At 40.8% G+C, this 20008-nt stretch overlaps 1 protein-coding gene across 4 annotated transcripts in view; it reads left to right on the top strand.

Annotated features, from left to right (window-relative positions):
• Zfp521 (zinc finger protein 521) overlaps nucleotides 1–20008 on the top strand; it is a 285737-nt gene that overhangs the window by 152741 nt on the left and 112988 nt on the right. For 3 of the 4 annotated variants that reach the window (XM_006525819.3, NM_145492.4, XM_006525820.4), the window contains one exon: nucleotides 2687–2771. In XM_006525819.3, coding sequence (XP_006525882.1) covers nucleotides 2687–2771 — 85 coding nt within the window. The remainder of the gene's footprint in view (nucleotides 1–2686; nucleotides 2772–20008) is intronic. The other variant, NM_001360804.1, reaches the window with a different exon arrangement.

Raw genomic sequence — 20008 nt, 5'->3', positions numbered from 1 at the left:
CTGAAGAAAGCTAACCATGTTGGAAAAGCCACTGGACAGTCTGTTGCGAGGTGTGTGTCCCTGCTCTCGACTGAGAAGGGGGCTAATGAGACCGTCTATTAGACAGGAGATTCCTCCTGCTCCTTAGAGCCTCGGCCGAGGTTTGGGACCAATGGTTGAAAGCAGGAAAAGGGAGGATTTGGGCCTAGAACTAGGGCAACTCCTTGGTAATGTCAGTTATGCAGAGCTCTCCCAGCAACAGATTTACAGGTGTGTGTTGTGTGCTCAGTGAGTGGTGTGCAGGTATGCACTGCCCTCAGATAGTTAGATAAGAATCTATTAGAATGAGTACTTTATAGACCATTTCAATTTACTATTCTAAAAACTGGAAAGTGAAAATGTTTTTTATGTATGCCATTTGCATAGCATGGCTTTGTTTTGAGGAAACTGGGGCAGAGGTTGCTGAGCTGGGTGAAGCTGCAGTATTTAGGCCTTATGGTGTCTTCTCTTGAATCTCTAGTTGGCTGCAGATTTGGGCACATGTAGATAAAAACATGGCTATGTCGATTTAAAACAGGAGAAAGCATTTTAGACACCGTGAGGGTGTAGAGAATTAGCTGTCTGAATTATCAATAGTGACACAAGCATTTTCTTTCAATAAGAGAAAACTTAGAAGGGTCTTTAAATGTGTCAGCTCATTTTGAAGATAGGCATAAGTGCTGCCATTTTATTACCTTGGCTTTTCAAGTGGTTTTGTTCTTTATTAGTGGACGAGAAGGAAAAAAGCCCTTAGTATATTCAAGCAACCTCCTTATCAGTCATAATTTTTGGAGACAGTTTTCGACATGTTCTGTGTTTTACTGTGCTAACAAGAGAAAAGACTAGCCATTAAGTTTATGTTTCTTTGTTTTTCAGCAAGGTCACATATCAGGAATGATGCTTGAAGTATGCTAATAAACAATATATAATGGAGGTCATCAGGGAGTAAGAAATATTTTCTAACTAGTTCTAAAGGGAAATATAGTTACAAAAGGGATGAATGTTATTTACACAGGACATGTTGCTCTATGCGTCACTGTCAAAGGGTCTCACGAACAGCTCCATGCAGTAAATCGTCTTCCTTGATTGTCAGGGTGTGGGAAGCCCTGGCTAGGTTTAGATTTGGTACACTCAGTCCACTGGTTTCTAATGAACAACCACTACTGGGTTATTTAGATATGTGCATTGGAGACATGCCTGGGCTTTTAGGGTTTGCTAGGTATAATGTCCCTTGTTGTAGAAGAAAATACTATGTAGATTATAACAAATAAGAAATACTTACATTTGTGGCACTTATCCTTTGTAATTTCAAGTGAAATTACACTTATTTTCATACTTTATGTTTTTATGTCCTAAACAACTTGAGCTTTTCACAATGTGCTATAATTTATGATTCATATTAACTTATGACTCCTATTTCATATTAACACCTGTAGCAAAACATGTTATAGCACACCAAGTGAAATAATAATCTTTGGGAATTATTACAACCAAACATTACGTGTACACCTTTACAGATGGAATTTTCCCACATTTACAAGTGAACTATTCCTTAATTGTTTATTTCATCATAGTAGATTTCATTTTTCAAGATGTTTTTTGATTGTAGACAGCGTGTAATGCGAAGGGATGTATGTGATGGTGTGTTCTATAGAACCCCTCAGTTCTTTCGTCACTGAGTCAACCCTACATGCACCGAGAGAGAATCAGTCTTGAGAACAGAAAGTCACACCGCATGCTTCCTTTGAGATTTGAGAGACATTACTTCTTTTCCCGCTTCTGTGTCACAGTGACATCGAGTGTGTCTGAGTTTGTGTGTGTATGCCCTAACCCCTATCATAAATACTCTGCTCCATCTATTTCACTGGACGGTGGTGTTTTATCTTGAACAATTTCCTAAGAAAAGAAAGTACATATTCAAATGAGAGGAATTAGACTCTCAGAAGCATTACCTACACTTCTGACTGCACAAAAATACCTACCTTCTTAGAAGAATGATATGGGTTTTCTGTATGTGTGTTAGTGTTTTGCCTGCCTTTATGTCTGTGCACCAGGTGCCACGTGCCTGTGGAAGTGACAAGGTGGCCACTCTCCTGGATATAGAATTACAGGGAGTTGTGAGCATCCAGGTAGGTTTTAGGAACTGAACCTGTGCCTACTGCTACAGCAGCAAGTGCTGTTAACTGCTAAGCCACCTCTCCAGCCCCATTGTCTAAAATGCTACGAGTCTTAACTTACTAGTCATTTTACTTCTCTATTTCTGGGAACAAAACTACCATGATTTTAGTGAGAATTAAAACATGTCTGATACCTAAAGGCATTGGTTTTTGAAACTGAGCCATGTGTTATAAGTACTTTGAATACTAGGGTCTAGTTCTGAGCTTAAGAGCACCTATATTATTTTGTTATCATTATTTCATAATGTGGTGCCTTTGTTCCTTGTAAATGTAATAACGTGTACTGCTAGCTGTCAACTCTCAGTTTCTTGGTAAGATGCTCATGGTGCTTTGTCAGAGAAATCCACAGAATGTTAATTAGCCACATAGACAAAACCAACATCGAGGGAAGACCGTTCTGTGGTCAGAGGTTTTCCCTCGGTTTGTGTTGGGTGGGAGCATTTCTTTATGCACATGTGTCTAAGCAAACGCGTTCCTCCTTCTTTTCTCAGAAGAAGACCTACCAGTGTATCAAGTGTCAGATGGTTTTCTACAACGAGTGGGACATCCAGGTTCATGTGGCAAATCACATGATTGGTGAGTGAGACTCCGCCCCTTACTACTCATCCATTTTTCTCATATGTGTGTACATCAGTGCCTATGTAATTAAACAGCATTAAGAATGAATTAATTGTTCTGCCATCAATGCTTTACCTAGGCGTGATTGATTTTTTTTTTATTCCTCTTATTAGACCTGGTAAGGCATTAGCGCGTTTTATTTTCTGCAAGGGCTAGTTTAGACTTCTGCAGAGGATTATCTGCGTTCTGCCAGTCAAAGCACAGGTGATTAGCAAATTAAACTTCTAATCATTTTTGCATTATTGAAAACTAACAGGAATGGTTAATGAACTGGATGTTAGCTTTCCATAGAGTTTTAGACAGGTTTTAATTTCAGAAGTTATTATGATAATGGCACTGCTGTGTGTTGCTTAAGCATCTTTGTATCAAACCCTGAAGTGGTGAGTTTTGTGATGGGGAAACATAAATAATTTAAATTGCCATAAAATAGTTTTATAAGTATGGTTTCAGCAGCCTGGAAATAATAATGATCATAAAGATCATGTAAAGAATTCAGGAATCAGTTTTTTATTTCCCACGAATTTTTCCACAGATCTTTGTAGAAGTGGATAGGGAGACCTCTGACGTTACTCTAGGCCAGTGATTTTAGAATCGTGCATGTATTAGATAGGCTGGAACTAAAGTGACAGCTTTTCCACTTATTCATGGTGTCCCATTATCCACCCATTCCTCAGGGGTTACTGCCTGGTTCCTGTTTTTTAATTTGATAATCACTTAGTAATAATGCTAAGAGTTGTACCAGCCAATTAAACTTTATCAAGCACATCTTTTGCTACTAATAAAATGACAATTGCTATTATTGTGTACTATTTTTGTTACTCATTTGTATTTTTATACCATGAGGGTTTTGTTTATTTATTTCATACTTACTTCTTGGTGTTTTATAAACCCATATATAAGTAGAATATAATATTTTGAAGTCCGATTAGCCCTATATTCACCTAATAAAAATTTTGTAATATAGAAAAACAAGTTTAACATTTTTAGACATGGAATTTGTTTCCAGGGTTGGGGGACTATCTTGTATTGCACAGCAAGAAGCAGAGCTCTAAGAAAGTACATTCCAGGGTGACTCCAACTGTCACCCCTGCTCAGGGAAGGCTGACCATAGCAGAACTTGCAACATATTTGATTAAAATTCAGGACCATGTTGGAAAAAATTAATATCTTCTCAATAGCCTTAGCTTTTTTTTTCAATGATTGGATTTTTTTGGACAATTGTTACTTATAAATAAAATGGTCACCTGCAACATATGCACGGCAGTTGAAGTATTGATCAGTTTACGTCTTTGTGTTCCATATTTAAGTATGAAGATTATTAGTGATTTCTTATGCCTTAAGATAATATATTCGTTGCCATGGCGGGATAGTATTAAGAGGTTTTCTTAAGCACCGAGAAGATAAGCACAGCATGGAAGGGATTCAGAGAATGTTCCGGGCAAATCGCCTCCTGTTCAGAATCCTGGAAAAAAAAAAGTTCATGTAAACTTCCACAATTGCCTTTTTTTTTTTTTTTTTTTTTTTTTTTTTTTTTTTATAAGAAAAAGGGATAGGAAAACCTGAACGATCCCTTCCACATGGTACCTGCCCATAGTTACATGTCTCCATCTCTTTACTGTGGCTTGGTGGCAGCAGTCACAGATTCTGCCTCATGTTACAAGTTGCAATAGTCTCGACCTTCAAGTGCTCCAGTTACAAAAACGTGTAGTGAGTCCTGCTTCTCTCCAGATCCCTTCAGTGTAAATTTAATCTCTGGGTTTCTAATTTATCCACGTTGCTAATGAGAATACAGGAAGTATCTCAGCCACTGTGTTAATATCTCTGCCACAAGTAGGATCTAGACTGAATATTGAGTGTGAAGGTACACTTGGCTTTCCCATCTCACTGTCAATCTGTGACTCCCACTGGCTCATCCCCCCACTTTCTCTATCCCCTACTCTTCCTGTTTATCTTAGGTTCCTCCAGTCCTTCATTAGTGCTCTCCCAAGTCTACCCCCTCTCTGTAATAGTGGATTAATATGACACTCACCTCCTCTTGGGATTTGAGCATTTAACAATTCACCTTCTTTCAGAGATGAAAATCCCTTTCATTTTCATGGAGGGCCTGATTATTTAATATTCAGGCTATTTTTTTAAAATAATAAAATATGTGATTCTATTGCACTCGAGGCCTAAACAAATGAATAGCATCCACTTAATTGCTCTGTCTGTTGACCAGGCATCCAAGTTCTTAAACTCCATTCTCCTTGTTAATATCTAGAGAGAAAATGTGAAGCAGGAGGGAGTCGCCAAGGCTAAGATGCCCCTTTTTAAAATCCCAGTGTGATACTTAGTCTTTCAAATGAGGCAGGCAGCATTATTTTGTTGGCTAAAATACCTCCATTGAGGCTGGGTATTTTTAGATTGTGTATCAGTGTGTATTTTTTATCTAATAAAAAAATAATCTGAACTAGACATTTAGTACAGGAAGAGGGATTAGAGACTGTCTGAAAGCCTCTTACTCTGTTAAAAGGGTGGGTGGTGTTTTGTAGCTTTCATTTTGCAAAACATCTAGAGGAAGAGCCCTGTCTCCTGACAGAAACATGGTCTAAGGACGCCTCAATGAGCTGGGACTCAAAAGCCCCCTATAGCCTCATCCTTTGCTTTTGGGGGTGGGGTGAAGCAATAAGTTTTTCAAGTAACCTCCAAACCTCTTCTTTCTGGAGACGCTGGTTTCATGCTATTGATGAGGGACACTTGAGAAAGGAAACCCATTGATATTTTCACCAGGAGCATGAGGGAAGTGTCCTTAAGTTCTGTTTGCAGCTAGGCGTGGACACATGATCTCAGTTGCAGGAGTAATTACTTGACAAAAGTGTGCCAGGGCCTTGTGTATGCTTATTCAGGAAAACATGAAACCTTTCCATTTACCACATTTTGACAAGGTTTTGCATATTTATGAATACATGCGCACACACACTCACACACACACACATTCAGACCAGTAATTACTTAATTACTTAGGGTTTTTCTTCTTTGCACACACATATGCAGAGAGTGAGGGAGAGGCTGGGGGAGGGAGAGAACTACAGAATGTTTTAACAACTTTCCTAGAACAGGTTAGCTAACTTCTGTGCAGATGAGAATGTTTTTGTCTTCCTTTGTTCCTTTCACACAGTCTTTGTTCATTTTTACCATAAAGAAGCCATTGTGCACCGTGACTTTTAATGCATATCTACCCTTCTATTTCTATCGAGTGGTAAAGATTTAGTGTTATTTTCCTCTGTGAGATTTCAAGTTACTATTATTTGGTACATATTAACAACAAAGAGGTGGAACCAGGAAATCTAAATGTGTTTAACCCAGCGAAGGGATTGCCTCATATAAAATTACGAGGCTCCACCATAGTAGAGTAAATTTGTAAGTGCTTGGAATAAAGGGTTGTTAGGCATGAGATGATATAAAGAGGTGGCATTGCCAAGAACTGTTTACGAGGAGCTTAATTTTTTCACTCTGATAATTCTTGACCAATAATTACCAGCCTCTAATTATCTATTTTAGTTAGAAAGAAATTCTGTTCACTATGGAGGTTGGCACTGCCACTACTAACACATAAATCCCTAAAGAGATGAATGTGTTCCAAACAGCCACACACAACTGTCTCATGAACGCAGTGAGCAAATTGTGAGTGGCTGGTGATAGGCAACCAGCAGTATGCTCACTATGTAGGGCCAGTCAGCCTGACAAAGAAATGACCAAAGGGGAGAGAGGCCATTATCCTTGGAATGAATTATTGCGGCTGCTAACTTCCGAGAGAAGTAGTGAAGATACACTGTGGTCATTTCTAGCCCTCCTTCCCTAGTTCCTAGATCGATTGTGGAGAACTGAACACAGAGCATACACCTATGAGTTACTTTGAAAAATCTACTTAGAAATAGCTTGTTTTCATTTCACTTATCTTTTCATGTTTTTATAAGATTGTATTGTAATGATTGCACGTAAAGAATCATAATATCCCCATTTTGGTATTTTAAAAAAACTGGAAAATTTCAGATATGCTAGTGAGCTTATCCTTAAAGGTCAAACATGATGCTAATTAGCATTCTAGGAAGAAAATATATTTATCTCTTAGAGAAACAAAAGTGGAAATTAGTATAATAAACATTAGCTGGCCTGAGAAGTGCAATGCAATGATGTTGGCTATTTTTATCCTGGTCTCTGATACTCAGTATCTTCTGGATAATTATTTTTAAACCATGAAGCGACTCAACACGTGTACAGTGCATTCAGGAATATATGTACCCCATGTGGTATGGAACATGCACTATGTCAAGACAACAAGAGTGTGTAAATCAGTTTAGTGGAATGGTGACACTGTAGTCTGTTCTTACAGTAAGTGGCATTCATATGCCTTGTAGTATGTCTGATGCCGGGGTGACAGGGTATCGCCACCCCTTCTTTGCCAGATGCCTTGTTTTCTAACTGATCATGAAGGTTTGATGGGGAAGTTCTGTGTCATCTCTGAAACACTTCAACTTGAGACCTCTTGCTTTAGAAAACAGAAAACCTAATACATTGGGCTCTACCATAGTTTTGGATTTTACATGACTTTGAGAGAAATAACAAAATATTTTGACCTTTGCATATACTTTAAATTCTCTTCTTTCATTGGCAGTTATAAAACTAATGAAAAAATGAATTTGTCATAATATTTATAGGTATGACTATATGTATATGTGAGGTGTGTGTGTGTGTGTGTGTGTGTGTGTGTGAGTGTATGTACCTGAAAGAGATCATTCATACCATCGTAAGGATTACAAAGTCATTGAGATTCTTTGGAGCAATGATTTACATTCATTCTAAATGGGGCTATTGGATTTAAAAAAAAATTATTCATTTGATTACCTAAAAATTCAGGGAATTAAGAAATCAAGCATTTGATGTTGCATATGAGGAAATACTGGCTTATTTCATCAAGGGTTGGATTAAAAAAGATGAAATCTGGGCAGTTTAATGGTAAGAGAAAGCTACCCTCATGTGGGCAATGCTGGCTTATTTGAAAAGCCCATAAAGGGTTTCTGCATGGGCCATACAAAAGGGGTACTTTCTCTTTAATAGCCATCTGTACAGGAGAGATGAGAAGTGGGCCAGGTCATCTCTCCTCAGCTGTCACGATATTAACGTAGGTAATGGAGCAAGCTCAGCGTTCTGCTGGGTGTTGTTTTTCATAGATGTTCATCGATTTACACAGATAATTCTATTTATTTCTTAGAGTTGGTCCAAGTGAGCCAGGCAGAATAACAAACACCAAAGCATTTCAGATGACTTTATCTTTGTTTATAACGTTAACTTTTGTCTAAAAAAAACTGGTGTCACACCTACTGTGCAGATGGCCGCGTGATCTGTAAGCCAGCCAAAACATTTAAACAAATGTGTGATCTGGGGATAGATTAAATAAAGGAGAAAGTGGAGTGTGGGCCACAAATTCTAATAATCAGATAATTTTAAGTTGTGTGCAGTGTTGAGCCACGGCCACAGCGATAGCTGGGAGAGCCTGCCAATGGCAGCAAGGTGCCGCAGAGCTCTCAGGATGGAGTCGGTGGCCTGGTAGGCCCCGGCTTCAGAAGCACACGTCTGCTGTACAGCTGGCAGCTCTGTGTGGGGACATCAGATAAAACTTATGTAAAATGAAGTGTTATTGCTTAGTTTGAAATTATTCAGAGAGGGAATTTTTAGACAGTAACTGAAAACAGAATTCGTGTTACCAATGAAGCGGACTGGACGTATGAAGAGGCTTTAATTATCTGCGCAATTTAACAAAAATTCAAGATGTATTCAAAAAGGGCGGCCAGTAGCATTATAGCTGTGCTGTTTGTTGAGAGCAAAGAGGGCTGTGGGAACTGCCCAAACCTTGTCTACTGGTAGCCTTCCTGAAAGCAAGGGCAATGGAAAAGAAAAGTACCCTTAGAAGAAGGCAGAGTCTTCAGGAGCCCAGCTGAGCTGTTTACAGTCACAAGCTTCAAAAGATTCAGAGTGACAAACTTTGTGCTTGGTCCCTACGTGGAGTTAAGTTATTAAAATGCAAATCGTGATGTTTATCCTCTTGTGTTTAGCAGCCATGGCTTACAAGAGTAATAGGTATTAGCAGTTAGTGTAGTGTCTGACTTACCCCAAAGAACACCTCCCAGACATTCCTTATGTTAACTTCCTGTAAGAAGGAAGGTTTTCCTGAGCTCATAGACAGACCCACATTTCATTTCCCTGTCACCTTTTAGGATATGCTGCCTTTACAGAGCCACAAAAGAGCCTAGCTCTCGGGCAGAATGGCCGATAGCCTGGCCTGGCCTCCTGATCTCTACAGTGGGTAGGGGCAGTACCATGCAGTTTTGCTTCACAGTCTCATTTTCTCCTCACTCTTGATTTCTGTAGTCTATTCCACATGAAGTTTGCAGAACATTTCTGAATGGAGGTGTGGGAATTCATCAGTAATCAATAAATTAATCAGTTCAATGCAAGCACACCCATACAATTGAACCCACGCAAAGGCACGCTCAAGTGCATATCATTCATATGGATCCTGACCTATTTACACAGGATCCAACTGCACCCAGCCAAAGAAAAGGTCTCTGATGACCCGTTTAGACGGGTTATTTCTTAGTTCCGGGGGCCATTGAAAGCAGTAAACAAAGGAGCGGAGAGCCAATATGGAGAGTGGGTGTCAACTTCAGCTGCTCATATTGTTGCATTTGGAGAGCTGACGGGGTTTCGTAGGTCACCTTTAGAATTATGCCTATGACAGCAGTAGCTACCTGCCAAGATTGCAAGGTATCTCACGGCTCTCAGGATGGCGCCTGTGGCCCGGTAGGCCTCAGTTGGAGGGGTACACATTTGCTGTACAGCTGGCTGCACCGTATGGGGCAGCCGTGTGGGCTGTTAGGGAGCTGGAAAGGAGACAAGCATGAAATTTCTTCTAACCCCAACTCTGTTTTTCTGTACTGTTGGCTGCTTCTCAGATCCTTGACAAAAAAACCAATCAGGCACCCTTTAATCCGCCTGTGATTACCACTGGTATAAAAAGAGAAGCATAATGAGGAAAAATGCCTCGTTTTGTTGCCTTCAAAAGCCAACAAATTGGAGTTAACTTGACAGGAAGTGGCTTAATAATTAGATTATTTATTTATTCCTGACACATATCCCCCTGTTACTAGTCTCAGGAGACCCTGTAGATGCTACGATTTTCAAGCTGCCATTACTTCGCTGTCTTCTGCGAACAAACAAGCTACTGTCTATCAGTCAATTAAATGCAGTCTTTAAGCAGCGGCTGCGAAGTCCTCAATGGAGAGAGCCCAGGGACATTGTGGCTGATGATTCCTTTCTCTGTACTGTACATCACTCTCTGAACGAAGGTCCCCACAGAGACAGAACAAAGTCATGCATTAAAATATCACTTGTTGATTTGTTTGCTAATGAAGAGCCATTGGACTGTTTGTGTATTTCTGTGGCAAAAATTGTTGATAAAAGGGCCCACTTGCAAGTCTATCTCAGTTCATCTGCCCTGAGTGCTTGTTTAAGAGTTATTAAAATGAAAGTCAACAAACAGCAGAATTGGGGGGTGGGATCTCTGTAGTAACAAGTATCCTCACTCTTTCCATCCAATTCAGCCCACAAGGGCAGGAAGCATGGGCAAACAGTGTCCCCACAGCGGCGTTCCTGTAACACACACACACACACACACACACACACACACACACACACACACACACACACGTGCACACGCAGGCACACATACACTTTCTTTTCTTTTGTAGGCAAATGCCCTTTCTCAATGTTTAAGAGTGCTACCTTTCTGTTTTGTTTTGTTTTGTTTTGGGGGGTTTTTGAGACAGGGTTTCTCTGTGTAGCCCTGGCTGTCCTGGAACTCACTCTGTAGACCAGGCTGGCCTCGAACTCAGAAATCTGCCTGCCTCTGCCTCTCAAGTGCTGGGATTAAAGGCGTGTGCCACCACCGCCCAGCTGAGTGCTATCTTTCAAAAATAAGATGTTAGAATCTCTTTCAGGAGATAATCTCTCAGATCCCTTTTCCTGTTTATTGAAAAGTATTTCTGCAACGATTTCTCTAACCTGAATATCCCTAGATATTCATTTTAGAAGGGAGCTAATATAGGTGGCCATGTAGGTCAGAAGCAAGACCCCAGCCTTGTGTCCTGGACAGAACTATGTCTGTGCCTCTGTCTCTTCTTGTGTTGTCTTTCTCCTTTTCTTTCTCCTGTGATATTTTATGTACATATTGGTGGTACTCAAGTTCCCTCTAGACTCAGTGCCAGTGTCTTACCACATTCCTTATTTCTTCCTGCCTCAAGTTTGCCAAGTGTGCTGCCTTCTTTTGATACACTCCTGAGTTCTTGTTAAATGCCTTGTGCTTGGAATGAACAGCTGGGGTTCATCTGGAAGACTAAAGACCTATCTGAGTTTGGAAACCTAGATAATATTATGACAGCCTTCTGATGAAATATTTAGCTGTGGCTCAGCTACTGAAAGAGATATCTACATTTGGAGTTTAAACTCTGGACTTCAGAAAGTGCTCCTCTCTGTTGCACCAGAATTTGTAAAGAGCATTCAAGTATTTAAGTCTAGCTTTCACAACTATCCCACAACAGACTGTAAAGCACTAATTCAGGCATCGCCAGATTGCTGTATGTCCTCTCTCTACCCTGTTATTCCAACTCATTTGTTAGAAAAAGCTTAGGTACTCGGAGGTGTTCTATAATAGAAAATGAATTTGAAACCCTTTCATTAATTGGTGATTAATATGTTTCAGGATTAGTTTAAGCAGGGCTCTACCTCCTGCCCAGTCAAGTATGTTCTGGTTAATATCCAATTATCTGCACCTTCGTCGTTATTATGTCTTAATATTTCGGATATGATACCAGAAACTTGAGAGTCATGCTAATGAGGAGCATAGAGCAAGAATTAACCAATGACATACTCAATGATCCTTGGTGAAGAGTCTCCTTCCTTCCCCCGAACATATCGCTTCAGCGTCCTGTGAGCCCTGACTGAGAAGGCAGACTTCCAGCTACAGCAGACGAGAATTAGAAAATCAATTGTTCTCCCCTTTAAATAATATGATCTTGAATTTGCAGTGTGTTCACCTCAAACCATTGTTTCATTTCATTTCTCAGAGGATAAAATAGGACTCAGCGAACCTATTTGTGTTTCCCAAACAGGAAACCCTGCGTTCTTTCACCTCGCCCTTTAAACAAGCTGCACGTAGTTTTGCCTCCAATGGATGTTTAATTCAGACTAATTTGGTGTCCCTGTAATATTTCGCTAAGGAAACATGTTTCCCCTGCCAATCTTTTATTCTGTTTCTCCAAGACACAGTGCCATGCTGTAGACTGGCCACACCTCCATTCAGTGGGTTTTTTTTTTTTTTCCATGTCCATTCACTTTTGAGAGATCTGACTTGGTTCCCAGGAGCTGTGGCTGCTGTGGTGGCTTGTGCCTGGTATGGCTGTGTGGTGCCTGTGTCATTGTGTGGTGTCACTGGTGTTCTGTGTGTTACCTTTCCTGTGCCATAACAAAGCCACATCAGTCCTTCGCTTCCAGTGAATGGTGATTGTCACACAGGGATCCCTACTTTGCCTGGGGGTCCATTCTTTTTGTTGTTAATGTTACCGACCATGTTCTTAACTCCCTCGATGCACAACTTGCTGCTGGCCACCAATGCACCATGGAGGAGATCTTGAAGAACAAAACAAACATCATTTTTTCTTCTCTGAGGAACATGCCAATACCATTCGATTCTAAAGCCAGATAGTGCAGGGCTTCTCTTTGGTTCTTTATAGCACCTGGCTTTCTTGAGTCCATTTACAATGTTCCCTCAGCTACTCAAAAGAATGAGGCAGTGAGGAGGAGAAGGCACACACTACATTTTTCCATGTTGTATGCAAATGTCATTAATCTATAGTGAATGAATGGCAGTGCACATCCTAATTTGAGCCTCCCCGAAAACCCTTTAGTAATTTACAAAGGCATCTAGATGGCAAAACTGGTTCAGCACCAGGGTTTCATGACCGATAATTTTACAATACTCCTTAAAACAAAGTAATTAGTACCGCAGGCTCTGGCTGAACACAATTGTGTCTTTGCTTCTCTGTGTCCTCTCTGTATCGTCTTTCTCCTTTCTCTTTATTTTGTATTCTTTTATTGCCATGTCAGGAATGCTCAGTGTTTTCTCTACAACAGACCTCAGAGGCTTAGCATATTCTCTGTGTATTTCTGCCCCAAGTTTGTAGTGTGCAGTGCCCATCTCTGCTACATGTCTCCATTTGTAGTAAATTCTGTAAATAAATGGTTTTCCTTATTTTCTGATCCCACCCGTGCTCGCTACAAACTAATAACAAACCAACTTGAGTTGGACTCAGAGATCGTATGTGCTCGCTGAAAGCACTGTGAAGACAGGTTTAGCCTCTGAAGAGTTGTGTAGCAAGTCTTTGGTGGCTGCTGGTCTCTTTGGTGTCATAAACATGGGATATGTGACCATGTTTCTCCCAGCTCTGAGTGTAGCTGTTTTTCCTCCTCTGAGGCTATGCAGCATTCAAGTTAAAAACTGGACTGAGCACTGACACACGTTCAATTGAACCATCAAGTCTTTTAAAACTGCCTGGCCATGACGCCAGTCTCAGGCTGTCCGACCATACACACTTCCGATTGTGGGCCAAAGAGCATTGATTTTTAGCTGTCATTTCTAGGGCACATACTGTAGAATTGAAATTTAAAACTTAATCCATTCAGTAATGCAATTAATTTTTAATGTGCAGTAATACTAATTGAAATGGCTTGAATTTAGTAAGTCACCACAAGACATTTTCAAAAGCAAGTGTCTCCACTCAGGACCTGAAGAGTAGGTGATCACTGTCACAGTGTTTACTGAGGGGACCTCCCTCGCTCTGCAGGTCTCCAGCTGAAAGGCACTTTCTTTAAATTACAGGAGAATATGTATTTCTAAGAAGACAGCCATGGTTGGGGGGGGGGGGATTTCCTACGTAAATGTTATTTTTTTCAGTGTATAATTTAGGAAGAAATATTTAAACAGGTTTGCAAAGCTAATCTTAATGTGCTAAGAAAGTCCTTGGCAATAGCTGCAAATGAAGTCACTCTCCAACCATATCACAGTCAACACTGAGATGTATAGACATAGTGTCTGGCAAATTTCACTGTGTGATGTGTTTTGTGTTTGTGAGATCATTTTACTTAAAAGTTTTAATTAAAAGTGCCACAATCAAAGTCAGCATTCTGGATGGGCAATCTCATTATATATTATACTTGGACTTGAGATATTATTTTCAGATTTGATGGTTGTGGTAATCTGTTGTTGCTTTTTGGTGTGTTTATGTTCTGCCAAATTGATGCTATATCCTACTTTCTTATATTCCAATGCTTTAACCCTTACATACTATTTCAAAAAGGCCTTTTAAATCCCCTGTGAGAGGTTTTTTTCCTTGCCACAGTACAGCAAATTTTTCACAGTAAAAACAAATAGGTTTTCAGTCATTTCTATACTATAAAACGTTCTCTGAGCACATTTATCTGCTAGTAAATGAGGACTTTTTAAAATGCATCAGTTCTGATGAATGGGCTTGCGCGGTGTTCAGAAGGAGCACAGCATTAAGTTAGGAAAGCGGGGAAGCTCTGTACATCATGCTCCCGCAGCCCTCACGTTCTAGTATTTAATAACGGATAGAGCTGTTAAAGATTTAGTGCAGGTTCCCTCGTAACCCTAGCATCTATTCAAATGCGATTTTAAGACAGTTTTGCAGCACATAAGTAAAAATGATATCCGAGAACTCGAAGCAATTGTAGCGTGGCATATTTTCTAAATGAAGTGTAGGCTAACGTGGTACCAATGAGTTCAACAGATCTACACCACGAAACCTTGGATTCAGAGTTGAAACTGACTTTCATCTCTCTCATGGCTAAATCGCGGGTGCTGTGGAGATCCACAAAGAACACGAAATTGGAACTGTGGTGTGACGAAAGGAGAGAGCTTACTTGTGATCATTCTAAGCCTTGCAAACATCAGCTGAACTTTATAGTGAACATCTCCTCTGTTTTCACTTAATAAGGGGAACAAAAGGAGGAACAATGAGAGAAAATCAATTGATAATCCATCCCGTCTGGATTAGCCAATCACAGTGTGGGGTGCACCGTGAGCTCTGCTAACATCTGTTTTGGGTGTGCTGTGGCAAATACTGGCATATAAGAAATTGTTGTAGACAAATACAGTGTGCTGTAGATCATTTCAGGTAATATCTAATAGCTATTATCCAAACAATAATTGCTCTTTTAATCTGGGATGGACATTAGTCTGTAAGAGTCCTCTGTGATAATATACGGTCTGTGTGATGCTGAAGTCACAGCTGGCCTGGTGGTGGTGGTAGGTTAGAACTCACGTACACCCTTGCAGCTCTGTCCTGTTGCCAGCCTTGAAGCTGTAAAGATAAAGGTGGCTAAGTTTGGCTCCACTCTATAAATAGTGTGGGTTGGGTTCTTCTCAGAGCCTATTTGTCCACCTCTAATTTCTGTCCTGTTTGATTTGCAGTCAGTGGCCACAGAACTCATTCAAACTGCACAGATACACAGGCCATCTGTAAAAGATAGTCTCCTGCTCTTGACCAGCAGAAACGTAAGAATCCTGATAGCAGAGGGGAAATAGCACTTTGTTTTGCCATTGTGTGTGTCACATGGATGCCCAAATGAAGTATTTCACGAGAAAGAATGGATAAAGGAGACGGCTTCATGTCCACATGGAGCAGAGGGGAAAGATAGCAAGATGTGCTTTAGGTATAGGTATGTTTGATATGCAATGCTTGATGTATGTTGACCTCAGGTTACAAGAGTAGAAAATCCCATTTTCCAGCTTGTTTCAAATGAAGTAAAAATGCTGCTTCAGTTGGTTTATGCTACTCACATTGGGAAAGGTGCTTATACTGTGATAATTATCATCAAGGAATATTAATGTGTTCAGCATTTGTAACCCAAAAACTCATTATAGCTTAAGCTGTGCATCATCTGTGAAGAGAGAGCTTTGCCAGAACCCGCTCATCACAGGGGTTGCCTCCTGCTTGCTGTGGAGTGGTCAGAGTACTGCGAGAGGTCACTCGGGCTATTTTTGAAAGCTGAAGTTTTGCAGTTTTTGAATCGCTACCTTCTGTCTAAAGGGCTCATTGTTTTCTGTCTCCAAATGGCCTTCTTCGTAATGAATGCATAGGAAAGTGCAAGAAAGAATAAGATTCAATCAATGAGAGGTAGCTGTGCCTCATGATGTCAAACATGAGAGGGCTGCCGTGTGCGTTCCATACCAAGATAATTGAAGTGTTTGTGTCCCCTCTGCTGTCACTGAGTGAGGGAAGCATTTACAATGGTTTCCACAGGGTGGGTGCCCTTGGGTTTCAGATGGAAATGCCCCATTGGGGCTCCACTTCACAGCCCTCTGGCTGGAAAGTGTGTGAGTAAGACTGCAGGGTCAGCCTTCCTCTCTGAGCAGCAGAGTCCTTAATTAGTCTGTGACAATCTTTCTTATGAGCCTGACCTGCCTGCCGGATGGCTTCTCACACATTGAAGACATCTACGTAATTCACAGATAGATGTTTTTATGCATCTGCTTAAAATCACTTGGTGGAGACCCCGACTTATGGGAAACAGAATCCCTGGGCCTTCCCCAGCACCCTGGCAATTAATCTGATTAAAAGAGCACCACTAGTGACCATAGGTGCTTGGTTTGCTCAGAAACTGAGCTCACCTGTGTTGGACAGCTTGCTGCAAGGGAACCCTGTTCCTGTGATAGTTTCACATGATTAAATCCCATTATTTTCCCCTACTGATCCATCTTCTGTCATTTCCCATAAGTCACCTTGCTGCCTGCTCTGTGTTATGGTTTGTATAGGCCAGGCAGAGAGCAGGAAGGCTCAGCTCTATCAGCCTGTCTGGCTTTGCAGGGCTGCTGTGTTTCAGAGGTCAAACTGTGAACCTGGCCTTGCTCCTGGGAGGACTAGAAAAATATGTTTCATAACTTCCCATAGACTTAAGTGAAGAGGAGGAAGGAAATCCATGAAGCCCATAGGCTGCGTTTAGATGAGCTGTTAGGTGGAAATTCATCAAGCAGGAGAGCTGACTGGTGTTGAGGAGGCTCCCTCACCGTGAGGGGTCACTGCCTTGGGTCCAGAGCCGGTCCTTGCTGAGGGCTTTGGGGGCTAGGGTAATCATTCAAATAGCCCAGCAGGCACAGACACACAAGTTGATAATCTCCAGGCAAGTTGCTGAAATGGGAACTTACTTACCTGCTACAATCACTTACATGAAGGAATGCTGACATACTGAGGGCCAGGAATTCAGCACATCCAGCGACCGCAGGCTGGTTCCTGTGAAAGCAATTTGTTTCGGTGGTGTTGTTGTTGTTTGCTTTTGAAGGCAATGGAACCTTAAATTTATTCTGCAGAGCACTAATGCTACGTAATGGATGGATGTCTTGGACCCAGACCAGGCTCTGGGTAGTTGGGGGCTGGAGCCCCAGCAGTGTAATGCAGCGATACTGTGGTGGCACCATTTCTATGAGGATGGAAACTTAATAATCTTTATGAATTTTGAGTAACTCATAACTCCACTTCCTCACCCAAAGATATATTATGAAAAGATTGCTTCTAAATCCTTCAGACATTCTCTGCACTTATGATACATGCCACCCTCTTTACCTTGAGGCGTTAGAAATGGATGTGGCTTCATCTCTTCATAAGAGATAAAAATGTATACTTTGGAAGGAGCAAATTGCATTTGCCTGCTTAAGTTCTCTCTTTGCACATGATGTGGGGGATCCAAACGTGAAGAATTGCTTTTGACATTATTCTCTGCCTCCGATGTCCCAGGCCATTACATTCCTACGCTGAAATGTCCTGTCACGGCAGAAATGTGAGGTAGAAAACCCGGAAAGACACTGCACCCTGAGCCCATGTCCTTTGCTGTAACCCTCATTTCTTTAATCATTCAAATGGTTTGTTTGTCTCAGTGATGAAGTAGTGATTGAATAACATGCATCTCTCAAAGAAGTATGACCAAGTGCGGGTTTGTTTGGGGTCAACAAAGAGTGTTGTTCATTTCTAGAGGAAATAGTGATTTTTAGCTCTTTCTAAAATTCCATTTCACATACTTTTTAACTTGAACCAAAATAAAAATTTTAGTACATATCCTGTACTGCAGACATAGTGCTGTAATTTCTAATTCAAGCTTCCTTTTTTTAAAAGAAGAAATGCTTGGAGCTTTCTTTACATGTTGGTGTGTGTGTGTATGTGTGTGTGTGTCTGTCTGTCTGTCTGTCTGCCCATCTGCCTGCCTGCCTGCCTGCCTGTTTCCAGTAGCAGTCTTTCCCACCACACACTCACTGCTGGACCACTCCCTGTTTTGTGTTTAACATGCTTCCAACAGCTCAGAGAGCTTGGACTAACGTGAAATGAAAACCATGGAGCTTATATTCCAGTCTGAGGTTTGAAAGAGAGATATTGGAAAAGGATGGTTTTGGGCTTTGCTCCCTTTTTAGATGTAACTGCTGCTTCTTCATTAGGACTTGGAAGAGTTTCCTGTGGTTAAATTTAATCAAATGGTTCAGAATAACAAACTTGTACACTCAAAATTCCAGGAGAGTTTTGTATGAAACATGATTTTTTTAATACAGAGTTCATATACACTTAAAATATATCCACACATGCATCTACCACCCACCCACCCACACACACACACACAATCTACACATGACCACCACTAGCAAGAACAAGAAGGTTGCAGAACGTTACGAGATACTATCACAAGCTACACCTCTTCTCTTTTGTTGTGTGCTGTTAAGTGGTCATGTCTAGACTTCTGAATCATACAAAAGGCTCTGGGGTCTTTCAGTTATGGCAAGAACCAAAACTTGAGTGCATATGTTCTTCTGGGCTATGGTGTGTGGTCACTACCATTACTGTTATTAAGCAGCTGGGGAAATTGAGGAAGGCAGTAGTGTGTTTGGACTTAAGGAGACAGAGTCATTTCTGAAGTTTAATGCCTTGTAGACTTCAAACGATGTTCTATTCTCTATTTGTCTAGTGATGTTTTTCCTAGCTGTTGAGCTGGGAAGACTGTGTCCCTGTTGTTTCAAAGTCTAATGTGGATGCCATTCCCTAGACAACAAGACTAACCTTTGATTTAGAAAAGAAGAGGAGGAGGAGGAGGAGTTGGAGGAGGAGGAGGAGGAGGAGAAGGCTAAAACAGTATGATTTTTTTCCATAAAAGGTGTTAAGAGTTTAGTGTGGTTATTCTATTCCATTTTCATAAAACCTATTGCTTCAAAAAAGCTAAGTTAAAGCTGGGAGTGGTGGCGCACGCCTTTGATCTAGCACTTGGGAGGCAGAGGCAGGCAGATTTCTGAGTTAGAGGCCAGCCTGCTCTACAAAGTGAGTTCCAGGACAGCCAGAGCTGTACAGAGAAACCTTGTCTCAAAAAAAAAAACAAAAAACAACAACAAAAAAAAAAAACCCAAATAAACAAATAAAAAAGCTAAGTTACATTTCTGCTTTAGAAATCTTTGGAGACTTCTTTGGAAATAGCAGCAAGTAGGCAACAAAGTGACAGAAGTTACTTGTTCAGTGTAAATAGATGTGAGCAGAAGACCGCGCTGTGCATAAGGCCTACCGTGCAAGTATGCAGTAAAGGGATGTACATGGCTCCGCAAAGTAGCAAGCAGTTATGTTCATATCTTTTTGAAAGGTGAGTTGATGGATTTAAATAACAATAGCCTTGCCCTGAGCAATGTTTAGAATCCAGAGTCACACACCCTGCAGTGTATGAAAACACATAGCCGCCCGATGTATTCTAACAGCACACTCTTTTCATTGTCTGACTCTTGTCAGACACAGGGAGAAGCTTAGGAAACTTCAGCTCTTCTAGAAGCCTCTTCTTGTGTGTCTCCAAACCTCAACTCGCTATAGGAAAACTGCAAAGGGAATAGTCCATTTATCACGCATTCAGTGAAGCACGGACACGGTATTGGGGTAACTACTTGTCAGATTGGCTTCTGTTGTGGGGTTCTTTTTAAATCACGTTCATTTATTAGATGCCAACATGTGTTATTTGGTAGAGAAGGAATCATGAGGGAAGGGTGGGCTTTTTGCTAATATTTTTCATAA

The sequence above is a fragment of the Mus musculus genome, chromosome 18, assembly GCF_000001635.26.
Source record: "Mus musculus strain C57BL/6J chromosome 18, GRCm38.p6 C57BL/6J".
Lineage (NCBI taxonomy): Eukaryota > Metazoa > Chordata > Mammalia > Rodentia > Muridae > Mus > Mus musculus.
Note: the sequence above shows the minus strand (reverse complement) of the source record. Positions and strands in the feature narration are given on the sequence as shown.